This window comes from Ochotona curzoniae, unplaced genomic scaffold (genome assembly GCF_017591425.1).
Source record: "Ochotona curzoniae isolate NIBS_2020 unplaced genomic scaffold, NIBS_Ocur_1.0 contig_46, whole genome shotgun sequence".
NCBI classification, from domain to species: Eukaryota; Metazoa; Chordata; class Mammalia; order Lagomorpha; family Ochotonidae; genus Ochotona; species Ochotona curzoniae.
In genome coordinates, this window is record NW_024466340.1 from 9442747 (window position 1) to 9464144 (window position 21398).

Genomic DNA, 21398 nt, shown 5'->3' on the forward strand with positions numbered 1-21398 from the left:
GCTGGGATTAGAACCGGTGCCGATATGGGATCCCAGGCGTGCAAGGCGAGGACCTTAATCACTGTGCCATCGCGCTGGGCCCGACACAGGCATTCTTGACAGGGACTCAGCCTGAGAGGTCACAACAGCCATGCATTACACGCTAGAGCACTCCGCATCAGTCCCTGAGAGAGCTTCCTAACTGACTTTCCCTCCTTTCTTGCCTGGCTTAACTTGAATATGCAAGAGGCAAAAACTCAAACCATCTTTTCCTGGTCAGAGAACTAAGAAAAAAGCATTCTGGGGGGCTTGAAAGAGGAGAAAGACCTGGTGAAGGAGTACCCTAACTCTTTGCATGAACCAGCCAGGCTGTGCACACATGGTCTGATTGTTGTTGGGAGCTTGGCACAAACAAAGCAGGACGGATCTTGGGGCCTGCTACTAACTAGACTGGTTGCCTGCTAAAACAACAGCAAACTCCATTGCTAAACAAGTCTCAAAAATACTCAAAGTCCTGCAGTACACCACCCTAGGATGTCCAGGATGTAATGAAAAATCTTTTAACCAGGAAAAGGGCAATTTTCATGGGAGAAAGAAACCACCAGATGCCAAACCTAGAGGGACCAGACCCCAGCAGCTCAGGATGCCAAGGTATGCTACACCCTAGAAAGGATGGAGACTCTCAGAGAAACAAAGTAACAGAAACTACCTGAATATAAAAACAATATTTGATTAAAAAAAAAAAAAAAAACCTCTGGATAAGTCCAATTCAACACAGAAGACAGAGAGTAGTGTACTTGAAGACAGTCAACCGACTTATTACTAACCTGAAAAAACATAAAAGAAAAAAAAAAAGAATGAAGCAGTGGCATACCACTGTCTCTCTCTCGCTTTTTTTTTTTTTTTTTTTTTTTAAGATTTAGGTATACAGAGAGGAGAGACAGAGATCTTCCACCTGATGATTCACTCCCCAAGTGAGCGCAATGGCCGATGCTATGCCGATCCGAAGCCAGGATCTAGGAATTTCTTCCAGATCTCCCACACGGGTACAGGGTCCCAAAGGTTTGGGCAGTCCTTGACCGCTTTCCCAGGCCACAAGCAGGGAGCCGGAGGGGAAGCGGAGCCGCCGGGACCAGAACTGGTGCCCACATGGGATCCTGGCGTGTTCAAGGCGAGGACTTTAGCTGCTAGGCCTCGCCGCCGGGCCCAACACATCCCGTCTCTGTGTAAAACAGACAGAGTGGCCATACATAAAGGTCCAGAGAAAAGATGACCAGCAGAGCCCAGAACTGAAACAGGAGCAATGAATCCTCCTCATGTCCGTCCCCACCCAAATCCCACGACAAATCAGAGAAGAATCATTCTAAGTGAAAAGAATTCAGATTTAAAAGGCCAAATGATCGTAACAGAGGAAATGCTACTGGACAGAAGAAAGATCCAGGGATGGGGTGGAAGGGACAGAAGGCAGGAGGGGATTTGCTATGACAAAGATGCTCTGTGGTGACACAATGTATGCATCCATTGCCATACACGAAATGGTTCATAAAAAAAAAAAAAGATTTACTCAGTTTAAATAGAAATAAAGGGCCCGGTGCGATAGTGTAGTGGTTAAAGTCCTCTACAAATAAATAAATCTTTTTTTAAATTAAAATTTATTAATTTTATTGGAAAGGCAGACGTACAGAGGAGGAGAGATAGAGAGGAAGATCTTCCGTCTAATGATTCACTCCCCAAGTGGCTACAACGGCTGGTGCTGTGCAGATTTGAAGCCAGGAACTTCTTTCCAGATCTCCTACGTGGGTGCAGGGTCCCTCGACTGCTTTCCCAGGCACAAGCAGGGAACTGGATGGGAAGCAGGAGCTGCCGGGATTAGAACCAGTGCCCATATGGGATCCTGGTGCGATAAGGCCAGGACCTTATCCATGACACTATTGTGTTGGGCCCAAAATAAATAAATCTTAGAAAAAAAGCAAGCAAGTAAGCAAGCAAGCTTGGAGCTGCTGGTTGTCATCTCCACAAAAACTAGAAGATAAGAGAACCAGGAAACAGAAGCAATGACAAAGGAGCCTCTTTACTGCTTGAGACCACAGCATGCATCCCAAGGTCCCGGGCTGAGCTTGGTCATTGAGACCACTTGGAGAGTAAACCAGTGTCCCATCTGACTTTCCAATAAAACAAAAGAGAAACAAACAGACACAGACACACACACCCTAGGAGATCTCTGGAATGCAGGGTCTGTGCTTTCTAACAAGGCCATGCTGCACGGAGACAGGAAGGCACCAGCTCCTTGGGCAACACCTGTGGTCCCTGTGTCTGGGCCTTGACCCTGGCTCTGACCCAGGCCCAGACTCGGCCATATCCTTCAGGTAATTCTTCCAGCATCCCTATGTGGGACACAGCAGCAGGGGCTCATGTCCTCACAGCCACACCCTCTAGGCCAACTGTGCCTGTGTCTGTTCATCATGCAGATACCACCCCAGTGACTAACTACATCCTTGCTCTTCTGCTCTGCTGTCTGCAGTTCCTGGGCATGGCTGCCACCGTGGCTTTTGGAGATCTGAAAAGTCCTGCCTGCTGACATGTACTCAGCGATTAACCTAGCGGACAAGAGCTACATTGAGGGCTACGTCCGAAACAGAGGTGGCAGTGTCCGAAGCAGCAGTCGGCTGCCACCTGCTCACTTATGTCGTGCCCTCCGCTGGCAGAATCACATCATGCAGGACCAGAAGGCCAGCCTGGTAGGAGGGAGAAGCTTTTGGCAAGTAATGGCTCCATGGATGTGGAAGACAACAAAGGAAGTGAAGGTAGAGAATAAAGATGATGACACTGACCTCTTTGGGTCCGACGATGAGGAGGAAAGTGAAGAGGCCAAGAAGCTGTGACTGTTGCCAGGACGACAACATGAATATGGCAACTCTGGAGGAGAGTGTAAGCAGTATGAGAAGGCTTGGCCTGGGGCTCCTCTAAGCTAGCTCCTGGGGGCTATGGAATTAGGGAACTCCAACACAGTGCAAGCAGGAGCTGGAGCAGCAGCTCATGCAAGACGATGTGCAGTCCATGGATGTGGGAGTTTTCAACAAGATTTGAAAGCTTTAAAGATAAACAACAAACAAAATCCACCCTTGCTCTACCTACCTTGCGATATGAAGGCCCCTCCTCTGCTTTGGCCACTCGCTGGTTCACATAGAACACACGGGAAATATTCAGCTTGATGCAGTGCAAGTCACTGCCAATGATGGCCCACAGCCTGAACAAGCCAGCCTGGCTGGTCTCACTGATCTGAAGGAAACCCAGAACAGAGGCACATGAGCCTCACGTCATGCAGAGGGTGTAGGGCTCTCGGGGGGCAGAGTGCTGCGAAACGGAAGGCCAGCCCTCTTCACCCACAGCTCTCCTGGAAAGCTGCCCTCAGGTCACACCTGCACAATCTGCCATGGAAGGTCCAGCACACTGCGGGCAGTTCTTCGCAAGAAGCTCCCCAGCCCCGTGGCAGGCCCATCTCGAATGGCCACGGGCCTCGAAGTACCCTGCTCCAGGTCCAAACGTCGCTTCTTTCTGCGAGCCATGCGTTGCCGGGCCTGCAGTTGCCACTTCTTCTTGTGGAAGCCGAGCCAGACCAGCCACTCCTCCTAGACAGACGAGGGACAGAGGGATGGCGTGTGTTACAACAGCAGCTCCCTGAGCCTGGGCCACTTCCCAATGCCTCCAGAAGACAGGCCCTTCTCAATCTCCAGTTTCCGGGGCACATTTTGGGGTCCCCATGCCAGCAGACAGAATGCTATCTCCCGTTCTTACCTGGGTAGTTCCAAGGGCAGGGGGCTGTCCCAAGATCTCCTGCCAGGGCACAATTAGTGCTGGGTCCTGAGACTCCTCCTGGCTTTCCCATAGGATTCGCTTCCTCTTGGTTGCAACAGGGACCACTGAGGAGGGCAATTTTTGGAGGCCAAAGTCCTCCATGTCAGGAGTGTCTGGCCTTGGACTGCCTTCAGGGACTTGTGCCAACACAACCTACAAAGAGACAACTGAACTTTAGCCCTCAGTTCTTGTCCTGTGAATTCTACTTCTAAAAATGTGACAGGAATGCAGTATCTGAAATGGAATGCTGACCTATGTAACATTTTTTTTTAAAATTTATTTATTCTTATTGGAAAGGCAGATGTACAGAGAGGAAGACAGAGGAAGATCTCCCATCCGTCTGATGATTCACTCCCCAAGTGACCGCAACAGACGGTTCTTTGCCAATCCGAAGGCAGGAGCCAGGAACTTCCTCCAGGTCTCCCACACGGGTGCAGGATCCCAAGGCTCTGGGTCACCCTGGACTGCTTTCCCAGGCCACAAGCAGGGAGCTGGATGGGACATGGAGCTGCCAGGATTAGAACTGGCACCCATATGGGATCCTGGCGCGTTCAAGGCGAGGACCTTAACCGCTATGCTATCACGCCGGGCCCATATTTTTTGTTTTTCCTAGGGAAGAGGGAGGCAACAGGGTAGCTGAGCAAATGTTTCATTTTGCTACACTTCCTTCATATGCATTCCCAAGACTGATTTATCTGAAAGGCAGAGCTACACACATACAACCGACTGATGGATCTTCTATCCATTGATTCATACCCACAATGGGTGGGCCAGGCTGAAGCCAGGCGACTAGAACTCCACCCAGATCTCTCACAGGCAGCAGGCTTCCAAGCGTCCCTCCCTGAGCAGAGCTGATGAGAAGGAGAGCGTGGGAAAATGGAATATGAGCACTGAGCACTGCCGTGCCTGCGGAACCGCACACAGGTCTCCTAAGAAATGCTGCATTTTAACAACTATTCCCTCTTCCCTACTACCCCAAACTAAGGAGCAGTTCATTCCCACATCTAAATCAAATCTTATCAAATCTTTTTCTAAATATATATATATATATTTTTTTAAGATTTATTTATTTTTGTTAGAAAGCCAGATTTACAGAGGAGATATGAGAAAGATTTCCCATCTGCTGGCTCACTCCCCAAGTGGCTGCAACAGCCACAGCTGAGCTGATTCAAAGCCAGGAGCAAGGAGGTTCCTTTGGGTCCCCCATGCGAGTTCAGGGTCCCAAGGCTTTGGGCTATCCTTGACTGCCTTTCCAGGTCATAAGTAGGGAACTGAAAGGGAACTGGAAGGGAAGTGGAGTAGCCGGGATTAGAACTGCCACCCATATGGGATTGTGGCAGTTGCATGTGAGGATTGAGCCACTAGGCTACTGTGCTGGGCCCAAAGTGTCCTTTCTGAGGTCAGCATTAAAATCTGTAACTCCTGCCTGCTGGCACTCTGTGGCTGCCATTGGTGTTTTCCTGAAGCCTCACAGTGAGCTCTGCCGTCTCCGCTGGGGCTCAAGCCGAGATAGGCTTCAACAGGAGTCCTGTGGACAGAGTATGATGGAAGACACGGGCAGTGGGGAGAGAGCTTGCCCTGGGCTGACCCCCAGGAGAGCAGCACACCTTCAGGGCAGCACCTCCTGGCTTTCCCTGAATGACAGGCCTCCTGGACCCAGACATCCTCTGTGGCCTGTGGTGGGAGCAGTGAATGAAGCCACGTTTGCGACACTGGCATGTTCCTGACCTAGTTTCCTGTTGCTGTTTCTGAAGAGGCAGCACTGATGGCGCAAGTTCTAGGGCCTCTGCCATCCACATGGGAAACCCAGATGGGATTTCCTGGATAACCTCTGGCTGTTGTGCTCTTCTGTGAGCTGAAGCTGCGAATATAAGTCTCTGTCTTTTGTCATTCTGTCTTCCAAACAAACAAAACTCTTATAATTCTGTCATCGCTGATTCAGGTTATAAAAGACATAATGGGGCTGGAGCTGGATCACTTGGGGTAGGGTGCTGGTTCAAGTCCTGGCTGCCCCACTTCCAATCCAGCTCCCTGCTAATGTGCCCGGGAAAGCAGCAAAGGATGGCCCATATCCTTGGGCCCCTGCACCCACATGGGAAACCCCCAAAAGAGCCTCTGGATCCTGGGTCTGGATTTGCTCAGGACCAGCCACTGTAGCTATCTGGTAGTGAACCAGTGGATGGAAGGTCTTCTCTCCTCATCTCTGTAAATCTGACTTTCAAATAAATAAAAAGTTGCATTCGTTTATTTGAAAGGCACAGACAGAGATCTTTTTTCCATCAGCTGATTCATTCCTGAAAAGCCCAGAGTAACGGAAGACCAGAACTCCACTCACATCCAGGATGTGGATGGCAGGTATCCAAGTACCTGAGCCATCACACTGCTTCCTAAGGACACATCAGTGGGAACATGGGTCAGAGGTGCCTGGATGGAAATAGGGGCATTCAGTGGTGGCTTCACTGCAGCACCATGGCGTCTATCCCATTATTTTTACTAATTTACAACCTACTCAATCTATCAATTGATAGAACTTTATTAAAGTATTAGGAGCAATAGTAGAGGGAATTAGAGAAAGTAAAGTATAAAGGTGTGTAAGGGGTCAGAGTTGGGGTGCAGCTTGTGAAGTCGCTGCCTACAACACTGGACTCCCATATGAGCACTGGGTCAGTTCCAGCTCCTCTACTTCTGATCCAGCTCCTGTCCCTGGGAAAGCAGTGAGGGGTGGCCCTCACGTGGGAGCCCTGAAGATCCTGGCTTTTAGCGGTCCGTAGAAATAGAACAGTAAGCTTCCTTTGGGACTAGGGAGAGGAGCTTTCTCTGGTCCTTGCCTGGTTCCAACTTTGGGTCCCCGCACTCTCTCGTAATGACCATGGCTCCAGAAACCCCGCAAAACAAACAAACAAATAAACAAAAAAATAGGATAGACAAAGAACAATAAGGAAAGCCTAGAAACAGACAGGAAACAGTCAACAGGGATGCACTTATAACTCACTGGGTGGGACACATAGATTAGTTACTCCTCACTGCGGATTTCTCTGCACACCCCTCCTAAAACTGTTCACCTAAACTGCTGACATATGTCTTGTTAGAGTTATAGAGTTAGACTACCCGGAAAACATCCAGGTTCAGCACAATCATGCTTCAATGCTATAAACTGCTCAATACTAAAATTAAAATAGACACGAAACAGCTGAATAGTAATCTGTAGCCATTTTAAGGTGTATAGAACCCAGTTGCATATAAACTAATAATTGAAATGTCAATGTAGAAGTCACAGATGTGGTTCAGAACTTACATTCTTTTATCTTTCTTTCTCTCTTTTAACACATTGGTTACTCAAAACCATGTTAACTAATTCCATAACATTATAAATTGTTACTGATGTAATATCAGGCTTTTAATTGATCGGGAGAATACTGTGCTGGCTATCTTCAGACCAGAGATGGTCTCCCCATGAAACTGTTGAACTTATCTGGACAATAAGATGCTGGACTTTATGCTTGGTAGATGCTTGCAATGAAAGAATCTCAACTGAATTTGGAACTGTGGTAATGCAACAAGGTGGAGGACTCCACCATGGGGGGCGGTTTGGGGAGGAGTAGGTGGAATTCCAGTGCCTATAAAACTGTGTCACATAATGCAATGTAATCAATAAAAAATAAATAATTTTAAAAAAAGGTTTAATAGGATTTTCTATACAACATGAAATTCTGTCATCCATGAATAAAGACAAATTTATTACCTCACTCCTGTATGTTATATGTATACGTACACATATGCTATATGTATACTGCTATTTGTATTGTCCTAGCCATTTTGATTGTTACAGAGGATTCTGTACAACATTAGATAAAAATAAAAAGATCCTGGATTTAGCCTGACCCAGCGCTGGCCACTGGGACCATAGGGGGAATGAATTATTGAGAGGCAGAGTTCTCTGTGTCTTTCCCTGTCTATGTAACCTTGATTTTCAAATAAATAAATAAATCTTTTAAAAATTTCCCCCTATAACCTTGACAATTGCACATTATGACAGAGAGCAGTGTGAGGATTTTTGGCACCTGATTGCTACATGCGCCTCAGAGACCCTGCCCAGTCTAGGGCCATGGCCTGGGCTGTCCTGGCCTTGTCATTACCTGTCTCCTGCCCTCCAGAGTGAAGAGCTCGCTGATCTTCTTCTGCTTGTAGACATCCGTCTTCTCCAGCAGCTTTTTGTGCAGCCAGTCAGGGTGTTTGACACGTGGCACGGGATTCTTCACCTGCTGCAGAGCGGCGGGAATGGTGATGATCTTCTGGATGGCACTGCCCAGCCGTTCGATGTAGTAGTCCCAGTCAAGGATCTGAGTGGACAGGAGAGGGCAATGGCAGCAGCTACCAGTGCTGCTGCAGCCAGCGCAAGGCAGGGTACTGGGCCAGGGCCCAGCTGCATCCCACATCAGACTGCTGGTGCTCTGTAGCCGGCACCAAGGTAGGGCAATGGGCCAGGAGTTACTTGCTACTTTTCACTTCTGGCTCTTCCACTTGCTGCTTTTGCTTTGTTTTGTTTCTTTGATTTTTTAACGAAAGATTTAGGGGCCATAGCAGCTTAAGTTTCCACCTACGGAGCTGGCATGTCATAGAGGTGCCAGTCTGTGTCTTGCAACTCCATTTCTGATCCAGCTCCCTGTTTGGAGGATGGCTCAAGTCCTGGCACTCACATGGGAGATCCAGTGGAAGCTCCACGGTCCTGGCTTTGGATCAGGGTCAGCTTAGACTGCTGCAAGCATTTGGGGAATTAAACAGTGGATGGAAGATCTCTCTCTTCTCTCTGTAAGTGACTTTCAAATAAAATAAATGATATGGGTCATTAACAAGGAGTTAGATTAGAAGTAGAGCAGCCAGGAATCAAACTGGTGTCCACACAGGATACCAGCGTCACCTGCGGGCTTAACCTACCAACCATAGTGCTGGCTCCACTTTCTTTCTATAAGGGAGTTTTTTGTTTTTTTTTTTTTTTAATTTAAGATTCATTCAATTTTATTGGAAAGTCACACACAGAGAGGAGAGACAGAGAGAAAGATCCTGGACCGGTGTGCACAGGGGAGACTTGGAGGATGTTCCTGACTCCTGGCTTCAGCAGGCCCCACCCCCACCCGTCCAGGGAGTGAACAGCAGGTAGATCTCTAACTCTGCTTTTCAAGTAAAACAGAGGAAGATCATCTGTCTGAAGATTCTCTCCTCAAGGAACCACAACGGTCGGAGCTAAGTCAACCCGAAGCCAGGAGCCAGGGGCTTATTCCGGGTCACCCACGTGGGTGTAGGATCCTAAGGTTTTGGGCAGTCCTCCACTGCTTTCACAGGCCACAAGTAGGGAGCTGGAAGGGAAGTAGGGCAGCCAGAACACAAACCAGCACCCATATGGGATCCTGGCACATGCAAGGCAAGGACTTTAGCCACTAGGCTATTGTGCTGGACCCTAAAAAGTTATATTGGAAAGGCATATTTACAGACAGAAAGAGACATAGAAAAATATCTTCCAATCACTGTTTTATTCCACAAACAGCCGCAGTGGCTGCAGCTGAGCAGATCTGAAGCCAGGAGCCAGGACGCTCCTCTAGGTCTCCCACGTGGGTACAGGGTCCCAAGTAGACCATCCCTTGCTGTTTTCCACGCCATAAGTAAGGAGCTGAATGGGAAGTGGAGCAGCGGGGACACAAACCAGCAGCCATATGGGATGCCAGCGCTTGCGGGGGGCAGATGAGTTAACTGAGCTATCACTCTGGGCCCATGGATTCCACTTTTGATCCAGCATCCTGCCAATGTATCTTGGGGAAGTAGTAGATGATGGCTCAAGTACATGGGTTCCTACACCCTCATGAGGCAGCAGGACGGAGATCCTGGCTCCTGTCCTTGATCTAGCCTACTGCTGGCTGTTGCAGGCATTTGGGGAGTGAGCCAGTGGACGGAGTTTGTTTCTTTTTCAAATAAATAAACAAATAATCTTTAAACAAAACAAAGCAAAATGTGATGGTGAACATTGCTATACAGTTCATGTTTTATTTATACTTCTAGAAAACTCTGATTCAAAGGCTCCATTTCAGAGAGGAAGAAACTGAAGCAAGAGCATATCAATGAGCCCCACAGGTTCCAGCAGGTGGCTAAGTCTCAGCTGGTCTGAGAGTCGAGTTCAAGTGCTTTCCTTACGTTCAGCTTCTTCAGTTTTTCCCTAAATTATTAATTTCCTCACATACTGTCTATCAAGAGGCAGGAAGCCAAGAGTGAAGGTTCCAGACAAACAACGTGGCTTGAGCAGCTACTTTCTGCTCTATTCGGTCTTCTCAACTTTTTTTTTTTTTTAAAGACCTACTGTAACTCATTTTACTCGACAGCTTCCCATTTTGTAGAAGCTTGATTCATTTGAGTTCCCACACTCTGGTTCACTTCCCAAATGCTTGCAGTGGCTCATGGTACGCCATGCAGGTCTCCCACATGGGTGGCAAGGACCCAGTTACTGAGCCAGTCACTGCTGCTTGCAAGGCACACCTCAGCAGGGAGCTAGGGCCAGAACCCAGATTCCAGCAGGTGCATTTTCCCCCAAAATTGGGCCAAATGTCTGCCACTATGAGACATCTGAGAGTAGGAAAGTATTCGGGCACTCACTGTCCGAATATCAAAGTCCTGAAGGGAAGAGCTCTTAAGCCATTTCCGGAGAAAGTGCTTCCTCACTGTAGGCTCTGCTTGGAAAATGGCAAGTGGGATGGCCCTGTTGAAAGAAAAGGCACAAAACTCACAATGAAAAATCATGGTAAGTCCAATTATAATGTTATTTTGTCATAATGTTATAACTTTTTAAATTAAGATTTATGTATTTATTGGGCCTGGTGCGGTAGCCTAGCACCAAGTCTTCACCTTGAACATACCAGGATCCCATATGGGCACCAGTTCTAATGATGGCAGCCCCACTTCCCATCCAGCTCCCGCTTGTGGCCTGGGAAAGCAGTCAAGGATGGCTCAAAGTCTTGGGACCCTGCACCCATGTGGGAGACCTGGAAGATGCTCCAGGATCCTGGCTTCGGATCGGCGCTGCACTGGCCACTGTGGCTACTTGGGGAATGAATCATCAGATAGAAGATCTTCCTCTCTGTATATCTGAATTTCTAATAAAAATAAATCTTTCATTTTATTTTTATTGGAAAGGCGGATATACAGAGAGGAGAGACAGAGAGGAAGATCTTCCGTCTGATGATTCATTCCCCAAGTGAGTGCAACGGTCGATGCTATGCCGATCCGAAGCCAGGAGCCTCTTCCGGGTCTCCCACGCGGGTGCAGGGTCCCAAAATCTTGGACAGTCCTCGACTGCCTTCCTGGGCCACAGGCAGGGAGCTGGAAGCGAAGCGGGGCTGCTGGGATTAGAACCGGTGCCGATATGGGATCCCTGGCGTGCAAGGCGAGGACCTTCACCACTGCGCCACCGCGCCGGGCCCGACTTATTTATTCTTATATTAGAAAGGCAGATATACAGAGAGGAGAACAGAGAAAGATCTTCTGTCTGCTGGTTCTTTTTCCAAGTGGCTGCAATGGCCAGAACTGAGCCAATCCGAAGCCAAGAGCCAGGAGCCTCTTCTACATCTCCCACGTGGATGCAGAATCCCAAGGCTTTGGGCTGTCCTCGACTGCTTTCCCAGTCCACAAGCAGGGAGCTGGAAGGGAAGTGGGGCTGCTAGGATATGAACTGTTGCCCATATGGGATGCCAGTGCGTGCCAACACAAGGATTTAGGCATAAGGCTATCATGCCCAGTTACAATTTTTAAAACCAACCAACCAACCTTGTTTTTATTTATTTGACAGAGTCACAGATATTCCATCCATGGGTTTGCGCGTACTGAGCCTGAGACTCTGTGTGAGTGTCCCCCATGGGAGAGGAGGACCTGCTGCCGCTAAGCCCTGTAAGCAGGAAGCTGGAATTGGAAGCAGAGAGCTCTGATGTGGGGTGAGGGCATCCTGCGCAGTGTCCGAACCAAACATCTGCCCTGAATTCTAATTCTCAATTGTACAAGGAGATAAGCTTTATAAGCTATGTAGTAAACTGTACCTGCACCTTGTCCATGTTTGCAATGTTTAGGAACTACACAATGCTCCATCAAAACACAAGACTCATTTCATGTTTGTCTCTCCATCGTAGTTTTAGTGTACTTTTAGTGTACAGCTCCTGGTAGCAGAGCTGCTTCCTAATGTCCTAAAGTTATGCACTCACTTACACATGCAGTAACCAGTGCTAAGACGCTGTTCAAAATCACAAACGAACCAACCTTATTAATTTCTGGCTGATGGTCTCAAATTTGGTACTAAACACAATGCAACATGTGAGGCTGGGCAGTAGCTAAATCACACATCCTTCACCTTCTACGCTTCTGAGGTTCCTCTCCAGGCAACAGGACCTTCACTCGCCCACATGGCATGAACTCAGTCCCCCAGCTTACCCACTCTCTTTACTCTCAACTCACATTTTTTCAGAATCTATGACTTCAGGGAGTAAAAACATCTTTCCAAAGAGTGGCTATAAATTCCTCACCCACTAGTGTACACTAGGGACTTCCCTATGGGCATGATCTCTGTCTCTGGATTCTCTCTTCTCTCACACTTCACTGGTTACAGCAGACCACAGGCTGGGAGAGGGACTGCGACAAGATGCCATCAGGACATGTCACAGAGGCACTATGGACACAAAGTGAAGGCCGCAGTAGCTTCTGGTTTCTCTGGACAGGGTTAGGATTTTCTAGCCTCTTCCCAGCTTTCCATGCAGCCAAGTCAGGGTTTGAGATCTTGTCAAGTCCAACCACAATCACCCCAGGGAGAATTCTTTTTTTTACGACACATCATCAACGGCACAGTTCCCTTCCTGCAGTCCCTGCACAGCTCCAGCCTCTGTAGGCCCTGGAGTATTCCCTGGGACAGTCGGAAGCTGTTGACGATCGGGAACACTTGGTTTTTGCTCTGGACATGTCCAGGTGCCAGAGGATGCCACTGGTCTGGCACTCAGGAACATGCCCACCAGGGCACCTACACTTTTCCTGGAGGAATCAGGGATCTCAGTCCTGCCCGAAACCAGATCTTGTCCTAGTGATGGCACCTGGCCATCCAGCAGAGGTCCCCAAGCCTGTGACAGGTTCTCTGGCCTCCCTACCTCACTTCAATGCCTAACTGTCCCAGGTTCCTTCCATGGAAGCACTTGTCTGTGGAGAGAAGCCGGAGCTCAACAGGCCCCAGTCGGCCATGAGTCCTCACCTCTCAGTGACAGGAGAGCCCTCAGGTTTTCGGGAGATGATATAGCGGCAGCTGAGGCCCGCGTCCTTGACCATCTGATCTCCCAGGAACTCAGCCAGGCGCTTGGCAGTGCTGATGGATGTGGACTTCTGCTCCCCATAGTCTTCCAGCTTCCGTGACATGGACCGGTTCTCAGAGATGAGCTCAAACAGCTCAGAATCTGGCATGTTGGCAGCCTGAGGAAGGAGGCAGATGCAGCAGTTCCTTCAGGGTCATACACTTTTCTAGCTAGGGAAGCTGAAAGCAGGAGCTGTGCTTTCAGGGAGCTGTTCCATTCTACTACACTGCAATATTTTAAAACCATAGTTTCATTTTCTGCACACAATGTCAAGAAACATTTATCAGGCAACAACACCAATACTAGAACAGGGAGACAGGCAAACAAGGAGGAGATTGAGGACTGTGGAGAAGCAAATCCGCACACCCATGCCAGGCCTGCTTCCCAGCAGGGGCGGCCTGACACTGCAGCTCAGCTCTCAGCTGAACTGGTGGGTGGGGTTGTGGTGCAGCACACTTAGCTACCACTGCAGACACTCACAACCCACCGGCTGCTGGGGTCCTGGCTACTCCACTTGTGATACAACTCGCCCCTCATGTGCTTGGGAAGCTGCAGGTAATGGTTTAAAACCTGAATTCCTACTGCCTAGGTGGGAGACAAGGATGGAGTTCGTGAATTGAGCTTGACCCAGACCTGGTTGCTAAGGTCATTTTGGGATTGAACCAATGGAAGATCTCTATTGTGTCGCTCTTTTAAATAAATAACTTTACAAACTGGGAGCTGGAAGGGATGCCAGCACTTGAGTGTAGATTAGCCAATTGATCCATTGCACTGGCCCCACTGTGAGTGTATTTACTGCTGCTGAAATTTACATTTAAAAGTTACAATGCTGCGACCCAGTGCGGTAGCCTAGTGGCTAAAGTTTTCACCTTGCATGTGCTGGGATCCCATATGATAACTGGTTCATACCCTGGCTGTTCCAATTCCCATTCAACTCCTTGCCTGTGGCCTGGAAAAGCAGTCAAGGACAGCCCAAAGCCTTGGGAATCTGCACCCAGAAGAGGCTCCAGATCGGCTCAGCTCCAACCATTGCAGCTGCCTAGGGAATGAATCATTGGATGGAAAATCTTCCTCTTTCCTTTTCTCTTCTCTGTAACTCTAGCAGCACCTGTGCTAAGGCAGCCTTGGGGTTTTGTCAGAGGCCCCGAGTTCATTTGTCACCTTCTCCCCAGGTCCTTTTCCAGAATCATCGAGCCAGGTGAGTCCTTACCTTACTGTATAGCACATCCAGCCAGTAGTCAGCCACCTTAGCAACAGAACCGTATACCTCCTCCAGTGTGCTACCCTTGAGGAAGGCCTCAAATACCGAGGACTGAAAGATTTTAATCAACTGCAGCTCCCCGCGGCGTTTCACCTCAAAGCCCTTTAGCTCAGCCAGAGATCCATCTTCATTGAACACAGCATACCTACAAAAGAAGTTAAGCCTGCAGGGACACAAAGCCTGGGGCATCAGATGCTCCTGTGTCTGCCGTCTTCCTCAGCATAGCCCAGTCCACCCTCCTGCTGTCCACTCTCAGCCTGATGCCTCTCAATATTTAGGGACTTGCAGTGTAGCAGTGTCCACAACATCTTCCAAACTGACTCATTAAGGATAAAAAAAGAGAAAAGCCCAAGTCTATTTCTACTCTGGCTGCCTGTGTTAAGTCTAATCCCTTCCCTTGCCAGTCTATGAAGGCTATAAGCTTCCTACCTCTTCTTCAGTTTCTTGCCTTCTTCCTTGGAGGCTGGAAGGATCATGGCAAGGTAGGGCCCATCAACCTCAAAAAAGATGCTATTCTCTGAGCGGGTGACGTAGGTGAGGGAGGAAGGTTCTGCCAGCTCCTGGTACTGGTGATTGGTGAAACCTTCCTGCAGAATATCAGTGAGGAGGGACAGCTTCACTGTCAATGGCCCAAACCAGCTGGTGTCCCAGAAATGGACAGACTACAAGAGCAGGACAGAGCAAGTGCTTTGGTTCCTCCACCCACATGTGGGACCTGGAGGAAGTTTCAGGGTTCCTGGCTTTGGACTGGCTCATCTCTTTTGGCATTTGAATACACCTTTTTTAAAAAGCTTTGTCACATCAGGCTCGGCACAGTGGCCTAGTGGCTAAAGTCCTGTCCTTGCACATGCTGGAATCCCATGTGGACATCGGCTCATGTCACGACCACCCTGCTTCCCTTCTAGCTCCCTGCTTGTGGGAATGGATCAACTGCAAGTGTTGGATGGCCCAAAGCCTTGGGACCCCGTACCCACATGCGAGACCTGGAGGAAGCTCTTGGCTCCTGGCTTTGGGTTGGTGCAGCTCCGGTCATTGCAAATGCTTGGGCAGTAGATCAATGATGGAAGAACTTCCTGTCTGTCTCTCCTCCTCTGTATATCTGACTGTCCAATAAAAATAAATAAAATGTTTACAACATTTTTTTGCAATAAAACAAAATCATACACACACACACACACACACACACAGAAAAACAAAACCAAAACCAGCACCAGGAGTACCTGGCGTAGCAGTGAAGTTGCCTGGGTTCAAGTACTTGGGTCTTGGTCACCCAAACAGGAGACCTGGATGGAGCTCAGGCTTCTGGCTTCACGCCTGGTACAGCCCTAGCTGTTCCAGGTATTTGTAAACAGGGGATAGGAGCTAACTCTTTTTCTCCCTTTGTCTTTCAAATAAACAAATTTTTTAAAACATTTTTTTTCCCGAAAAAAAAAAAAAAAGTAAAGTAAAGGCAAGAGAAATCTGGGGGCAGAGGGATGCGAGGACTTCTCAGAGGACTACCCTGGTGCCAACCGCCACAGCCCTGTGTGCACTGGGACCACGCTGGTGGTCAGCTGTGACACACTCACCTTGACCATGATGTTCAACATGGCTCCAGGGTAGGAAATGGTCACCTTGGGCTTCTTCGCATTAGTCGTCTTGATGACAAAATTCTCTGGGAAGCTATTCGGCAGGACACACCATATTCCATCTGTGTCCAGCTCCAAGGGCCTCCTTCAGAGAAACAGAGGAACAAGGCTTCACACTATTTTGTATGCGAATCAAGCATCAAATCCAGGAACTGTGTTGCAGTGCAGTGGTTTAACCTGCCACCTGCAACACTAGCATCCTATCCTGGCTGCTCTATTTCCCATGCACTTCCCTAGAAAAGCAGCAGAACATGGCCCAAGTATTTGGGAACCTGCCCCACAAACGGGAGACACAAATAAATCTGGCTCCTGGCTTTGGCCTGGCCCAGCCATTGTGGGAGTGAGCTAGCAGGTTGAAGACTGTCTCTACCTCTCTTTCAAATAAATCTTCAAAATACAAACATTCAGATGCATGATAGGAATACTCACAGAGCACGCAATCGACCCTGAGCCCACCTCACTCACCCGATCTGTTCAATGAGCTCCCGGGCCTGAGTGATGAGGTTGGCCCCTGTGAAACAGACGATACCAGCCATCTCCATGGAGTACCAGCGAGCTCTGGGGAAGACAGACACAGCGCAGAACAAGTAGAGCTGATGTGAGGCTCCCTCCTGAGGTTCTGAGAGGAAAAAAATAAGGAAGGAGCCCAGAAACAGAGCACAGAGCTCGGGCCCCAGGACGCAACTCTGTTCCCACTTCAGGGATCCTCATGCAGCTCAGCAAAGTTCTGAAAGTGTAGATAGTAGCTAGCACTCTCCAGACCACCTCAGCTCCATCTCACCTTCTCTCTGCAAACTCCCCTGACCCATTAGGCAGGTGTCCTCCCACTCCACCACTCTAAGGTTCAGCCCTTCTCTCCTGGTCTAGTCTCAGCCTCAGCTAAAGTCCCTCTCAATAAGACAAACACCAGGTAGGGTGTGGAACAGCACCTGAATCCCCAGCATCCCGGCATGACCATCAGTTCATATCTCAACGACTTCACTTCTAACCCAGCCTCCTGCCAACACACCTGAGAAGGATGTGGAAGATGACTCAAGTACTTGGCACCCTGCACGTACATGGGAGATCTGGAAGAAGCTCCTAGCTTCTGGCTTTGGTCTGGTCCAGCCCCGGCTATTGTGGCAATTTTTTTTTAAAGATTTATCTTTTTGGGCCTGGCGGCGTGGCCTAGCGGCTAAAGTTCTCACCTTGAATGCACCAGGATCCCATATGGGTGCTGGTTCTAATCCCAGCAGCTCCACTTCCCATCTGGCTCCCTGCTTGTGGCCTTGGAAAACAGTCAAGGATGGCCCAAAGCTTTGGGATCTTTCACTAGTGTGGGAAACCCGGAAGAGGCTCCTGACTCCTGATCAGCTAGGCTCTGGCCATTGTGGCCACTAGGGGAGTGAATCAATGGACAAAAGATCTTCCTCTCTGTCTCTCCTCTCTGTATATCTGCGCTTGAAATAAAAATAAACTGAAAAAAGGCACTAGGGAATTATGGGAATTGTACACAGTTCTTCAGGTATTGCCTGTGACATTGTCTCAATTCCAATTTCAATTTCTTGGAAGTGAGCACCCCGGAAGGCAGCAGGTAATGAATGGCTCAAGTACTTAGGTCATTGCCGCCCATATGGGAGACCAGGACCAAGTTCCTGGCTCCGGGCTTAGGCCTGGTCCTGGCTGGCTGTTGTGGGCATGAACCAGATGATTCACTCTCAGCCTCTCAAACACATAAAAAGCTTTTGAGAAAGCAACCAACAGAAACCTCTGTGCAGTCAGGCGTCACCCTCAGGCCACTGACCACACCACTGACCTGCCCTCCCCAGGCCCTGACCACCAGGCCTCATTCCTACTCTCTTCTTCAGGGAATGGCCTTCACCATGCTTTAAGACTGCTCATGTGCGCCAGCCAAATGGAGTCACATCTCATTTCTTATTATGGTTTTCTCATGCAGTCACCAGGATCCTCTCCACTACCCAGGTGACGACACACTGACATCAGAGTGCTGGCAATCACCAAATCCCTTTTCTCACCCACAACCCTCAGATGAGTAGGGTCCACCAGGAGACAACTCCTGGTTGACCCTTGCTCTCAAAGTCACTGTGGCCTCTCCTCACCCTGCGTCACCCTCACATCCTTCTTCACCAGTTTGTGCTTTCCTAAACCCACCCGCTTACCCTTTGCGCATGACATAACCGTAGAACGAGTTGAGGATGCACTTGTGGGCCAGCTGCAGAGAGTCATACAGCACCTCCATGTTCTTGCAGCGTTTCACCTCAGCTGCGTCACCCACCTCCACAGCTGCTGAAAGCTTCTTTTTCCAAACCTGAGAATCACATGGGCATTAACTGTCCACCCTAAGTTCAACAAACGCAATGGCCCAAGTTTTGAATATTTTAAAAAATTCCAAACCTATACAGAACTTGTGCATGAATACAGCACTATCCTTGCAATGAAACACTTTATACAAAATATGATACCAGGGCCCGGCGCGGTGGCGCAAGTGGTTAAAGGTCCTCGCCTTGCACGCCCGGGATCCCATATGGGCACCGGTTCTAATCCCGGCAGCCCCGCTTCCCTTCCAGCTCCCTGCCTGTGGCCTGGGAAAGCAGTCGAGGACGGCCCAAAGCTTTGGGAACCTGCACCCGCGTGGGAGACCCGGAAGAGGCTCCTGGCTTCGGATCGGCATAGTATCGACCCGTTGTGCTCACTTGGGGAGTGAATCATCGGACGGAAGATCTTCCTCTCTGTCTCTCCCCTCTGTATATCCGCCTTTCCAATAAAAAAAAATAATAATAATAAAAAAAAAAAATATGATACCAACTTCTAAGTTTATGGAATGCCCCCTTGTCTAGCCTGCTGCATCCCTGACCCAGAAACGTCACGCGTTCACCTAGAACTGCTGAATGTAAGGAGGTACCCCAGTAGGGGCTTCAACAGTAGGGAACAAGACCAACAGCCCCCTCGGGCATCTAGGACAGAATCTTTATAGTGTCGTCCTCTCATCCAGCTGCTTCTACTGATTACACTCAACAAAATGAATTCCAAGGCTTTTCAAATACCAGAACTAAGAAATTGCTGCTAAGCGTACAGCAAATCCCACACCATCAGAACCACACCTTGTGGCAGCAACTTACTCACTGGGCAGTGTTTCTCAGCCCCCGTGAGCACTGGCTGATGAACCCTAACCCTAACCCTATAAAAGGACCATGTGCTCTTATCCACATTTGAAGGATGTGCTCAAGGGGCTGACATGTACTGTCTTAGCTTTAGTGGTTACACGTTACACGTGTTGACTAAACCATACAAATGCACACAAAAAAAGGGTGCAAGGAGAGGCTAATGGTCACTGGGCCGGGAACAATGGGTGATACAGCAGGGCCTTGCTCACTCCTGCGTGGGCTAGTGCCTCTCTCTGCTGCTCTCTAAGTGACAAACTGCCCAGCGGTCCTTGTCTCAAAGCATGGCACCTCTATTCCCCCAAAACTGAAGTGATTAATTCCTGTAGTAGCAAGCTCTCAGAATCTCCATCAGATTGAAACCTTCAGCTCATGAATGCTGGGCAGTGGGTGGACACAAAACCCTGTCAAGGTCTTGGTGCCAGCTGAGGCTCCAGGGCCCAGGGTGACCCTGGCCCTCCAGCTCAGATAGGCTGTAACTCCAAGATGTCAAGAACCCAGAAAAGAGGCAGGGTGTCCCTGCATATGAAGCGGCTCACACCGTCAGGTCAGACTTAAGAGTCCACACAGGGGAGGACTGCTATGACAGAAGGCACAGCCAAGTTGGAGGGGAGCTCCAAAACGGTGTGATATGATGGTGAGTGTTGACTAACATACCCTGTGTGTACACCAGGTGCTGGATACCCACTGATGGCTTTAGTGATGCAACCGGCTATAGCAAGGGCAATTTCCCAGCCAGACAAGCCAGCTCTGTCTGTTCTTTGTTAGTCTGGGGGAAGTAAGAGCTAGTCAGAGGTTTCTGGTAAAATCAATCAGAAATGAAATACTGGAGCCCAGCACAGAGGTCTAGTGGCTAAAGTCCTAGCCTTACATCTGCCAGGATCCCACATGATGCCAGTTCTTTCACCGACTGCCCAACATACCTTCCCTGCTTGTGCCTTGGAAAACAGTTGAGGACAGCCCCAAGCCGTCACATGGGTCACAGGGGCTAGCCAGATGCCAATGTTACTCATCAAAACAGCTTACCGGGACATCGTGCCCAGGTTCTGGTTCGACATGGCTCCAACACAATCATTCAGAATGGATGATAGCCTACATCCTTTCTGGCCATTAACTCTTAGACGTCACAAACAGCTGTAAACTAACAGTGTGAGCACATATTGCCAGTGCTAAAGAGAATGCGTATATAGAGCCAAACAATGATTTTCATTTCAGAGGTTAAATTGTTCTGTCATCATAGATTCAACTTTTTTTTTTTAAAGATTTATTTAGTTGATGGAAAAAAGGACCTAAATGGTCAAAACAGCTGGAACTGAGCCAATCTGAAGCCAGGAGCCTAGAGCTTTCTCTGGGCCTCTCATGCAGGTGCAGGGTCCCAAGGCTTTGGCCCGTCCTCGAGTGTTTTCCCAGGCCACCAGCAGGGAGTTGGATGGGAAGTGGAGGAGCTAGACACAAATCAGTGCCCACAGAGATCCTGGTGCTTGGTGGTAGAGGTTTAACCAGTTGAACTGTAATGCCAAGTCCACAGATCGGATGTTTATGGCACCTCGGACCTCACCTTGTGAAGCCCTTTGAACTCGTAGCGCCTGTCCCGAAAGGCTCGCACTGTGTCCACGTAGAAGGAGTTCTCCCGTTGGCAGATGGTGGTGAGGCGCTCCTCCACCTTAGTGATGTGGATCTTCTTGTAGGCTTTCCGGCAATAATCTAAGTACAATTGAAAGTGGCAGCAGAGACATCTGAAACCGCCCCTCTCAAGAGTCATAAAAGGAACAGAAAACCCACATCAAGAAACATCAGCTAAAACTACAGAAAAAAGGCTTAGTTTTGTAAGACCTATTAAGGACAAATCCTACCAATGGAATCCTCTGGAAAGGGCAGTCTACAGTAACCTAAGACAGATGACCGGGGGCTGAGTGAGCACATATTGCCAGTACTAAAGAGGATGTTTATTAGAGCCAAACAATGATTTTCATTTCAGAGGTTAAACAGCATGTTGTCGCCTCACGTACTACTGACATCCTGGAATCCCATTTTTACAGTGCTGCTTAAGTCTCAGTGTCTCTGTTTCTGATCTGTGCCCAGCTAATGTGTCTTGGAAAGTTGCAGGTGACGGTGCAAGCATATAGGAGACCCAGAAGAGTCCCAAGCTCCT

The 21398-nt window shown here is 48.8% G+C and overlaps 1 protein-coding gene across 2 annotated transcripts in view; it reads right to left on the reverse strand.

Moving 5' to 3' along the window:
• Positions 1-21398, reverse strand: part of POLE (DNA polymerase epsilon, catalytic subunit) — a 54149-nt gene that overhangs the window by 16272 nt on the left and 16479 nt on the right. For both annotated transcript variants that reach the window (XM_040987175.1, XM_040987176.1), the window contains exons 20-31: positions 20805-20950; positions 18245-18393; positions 16551-16643; positions 16026-16170; positions 14887-15044; positions 14407-14602; positions 13100-13314; positions 10474-10576; positions 7971-8174; positions 3775-3987; positions 3399-3608; positions 3115-3258 (exon numbers count right to left, since the gene is read on the reverse strand). In XM_040987175.1, the coding sequence (XP_040843109.1) occupies positions 3115-3258; positions 3399-3608; positions 3775-3987; positions 7971-8174; positions 10474-10576; positions 13100-13314; positions 14407-14602; positions 14887-15044; positions 16026-16170; positions 16551-16643; positions 18245-18393; positions 20805-20950 (1976 nt within the window). The remainder of the gene's footprint in view (positions 1-3114; positions 3259-3398; positions 3609-3774; positions 3988-7970; positions 8175-10473; positions 10577-13099; positions 13315-14406; positions 14603-14886; positions 15045-16025; positions 16171-16550; positions 16644-18244; positions 18394-20804; positions 20951-21398) is intronic.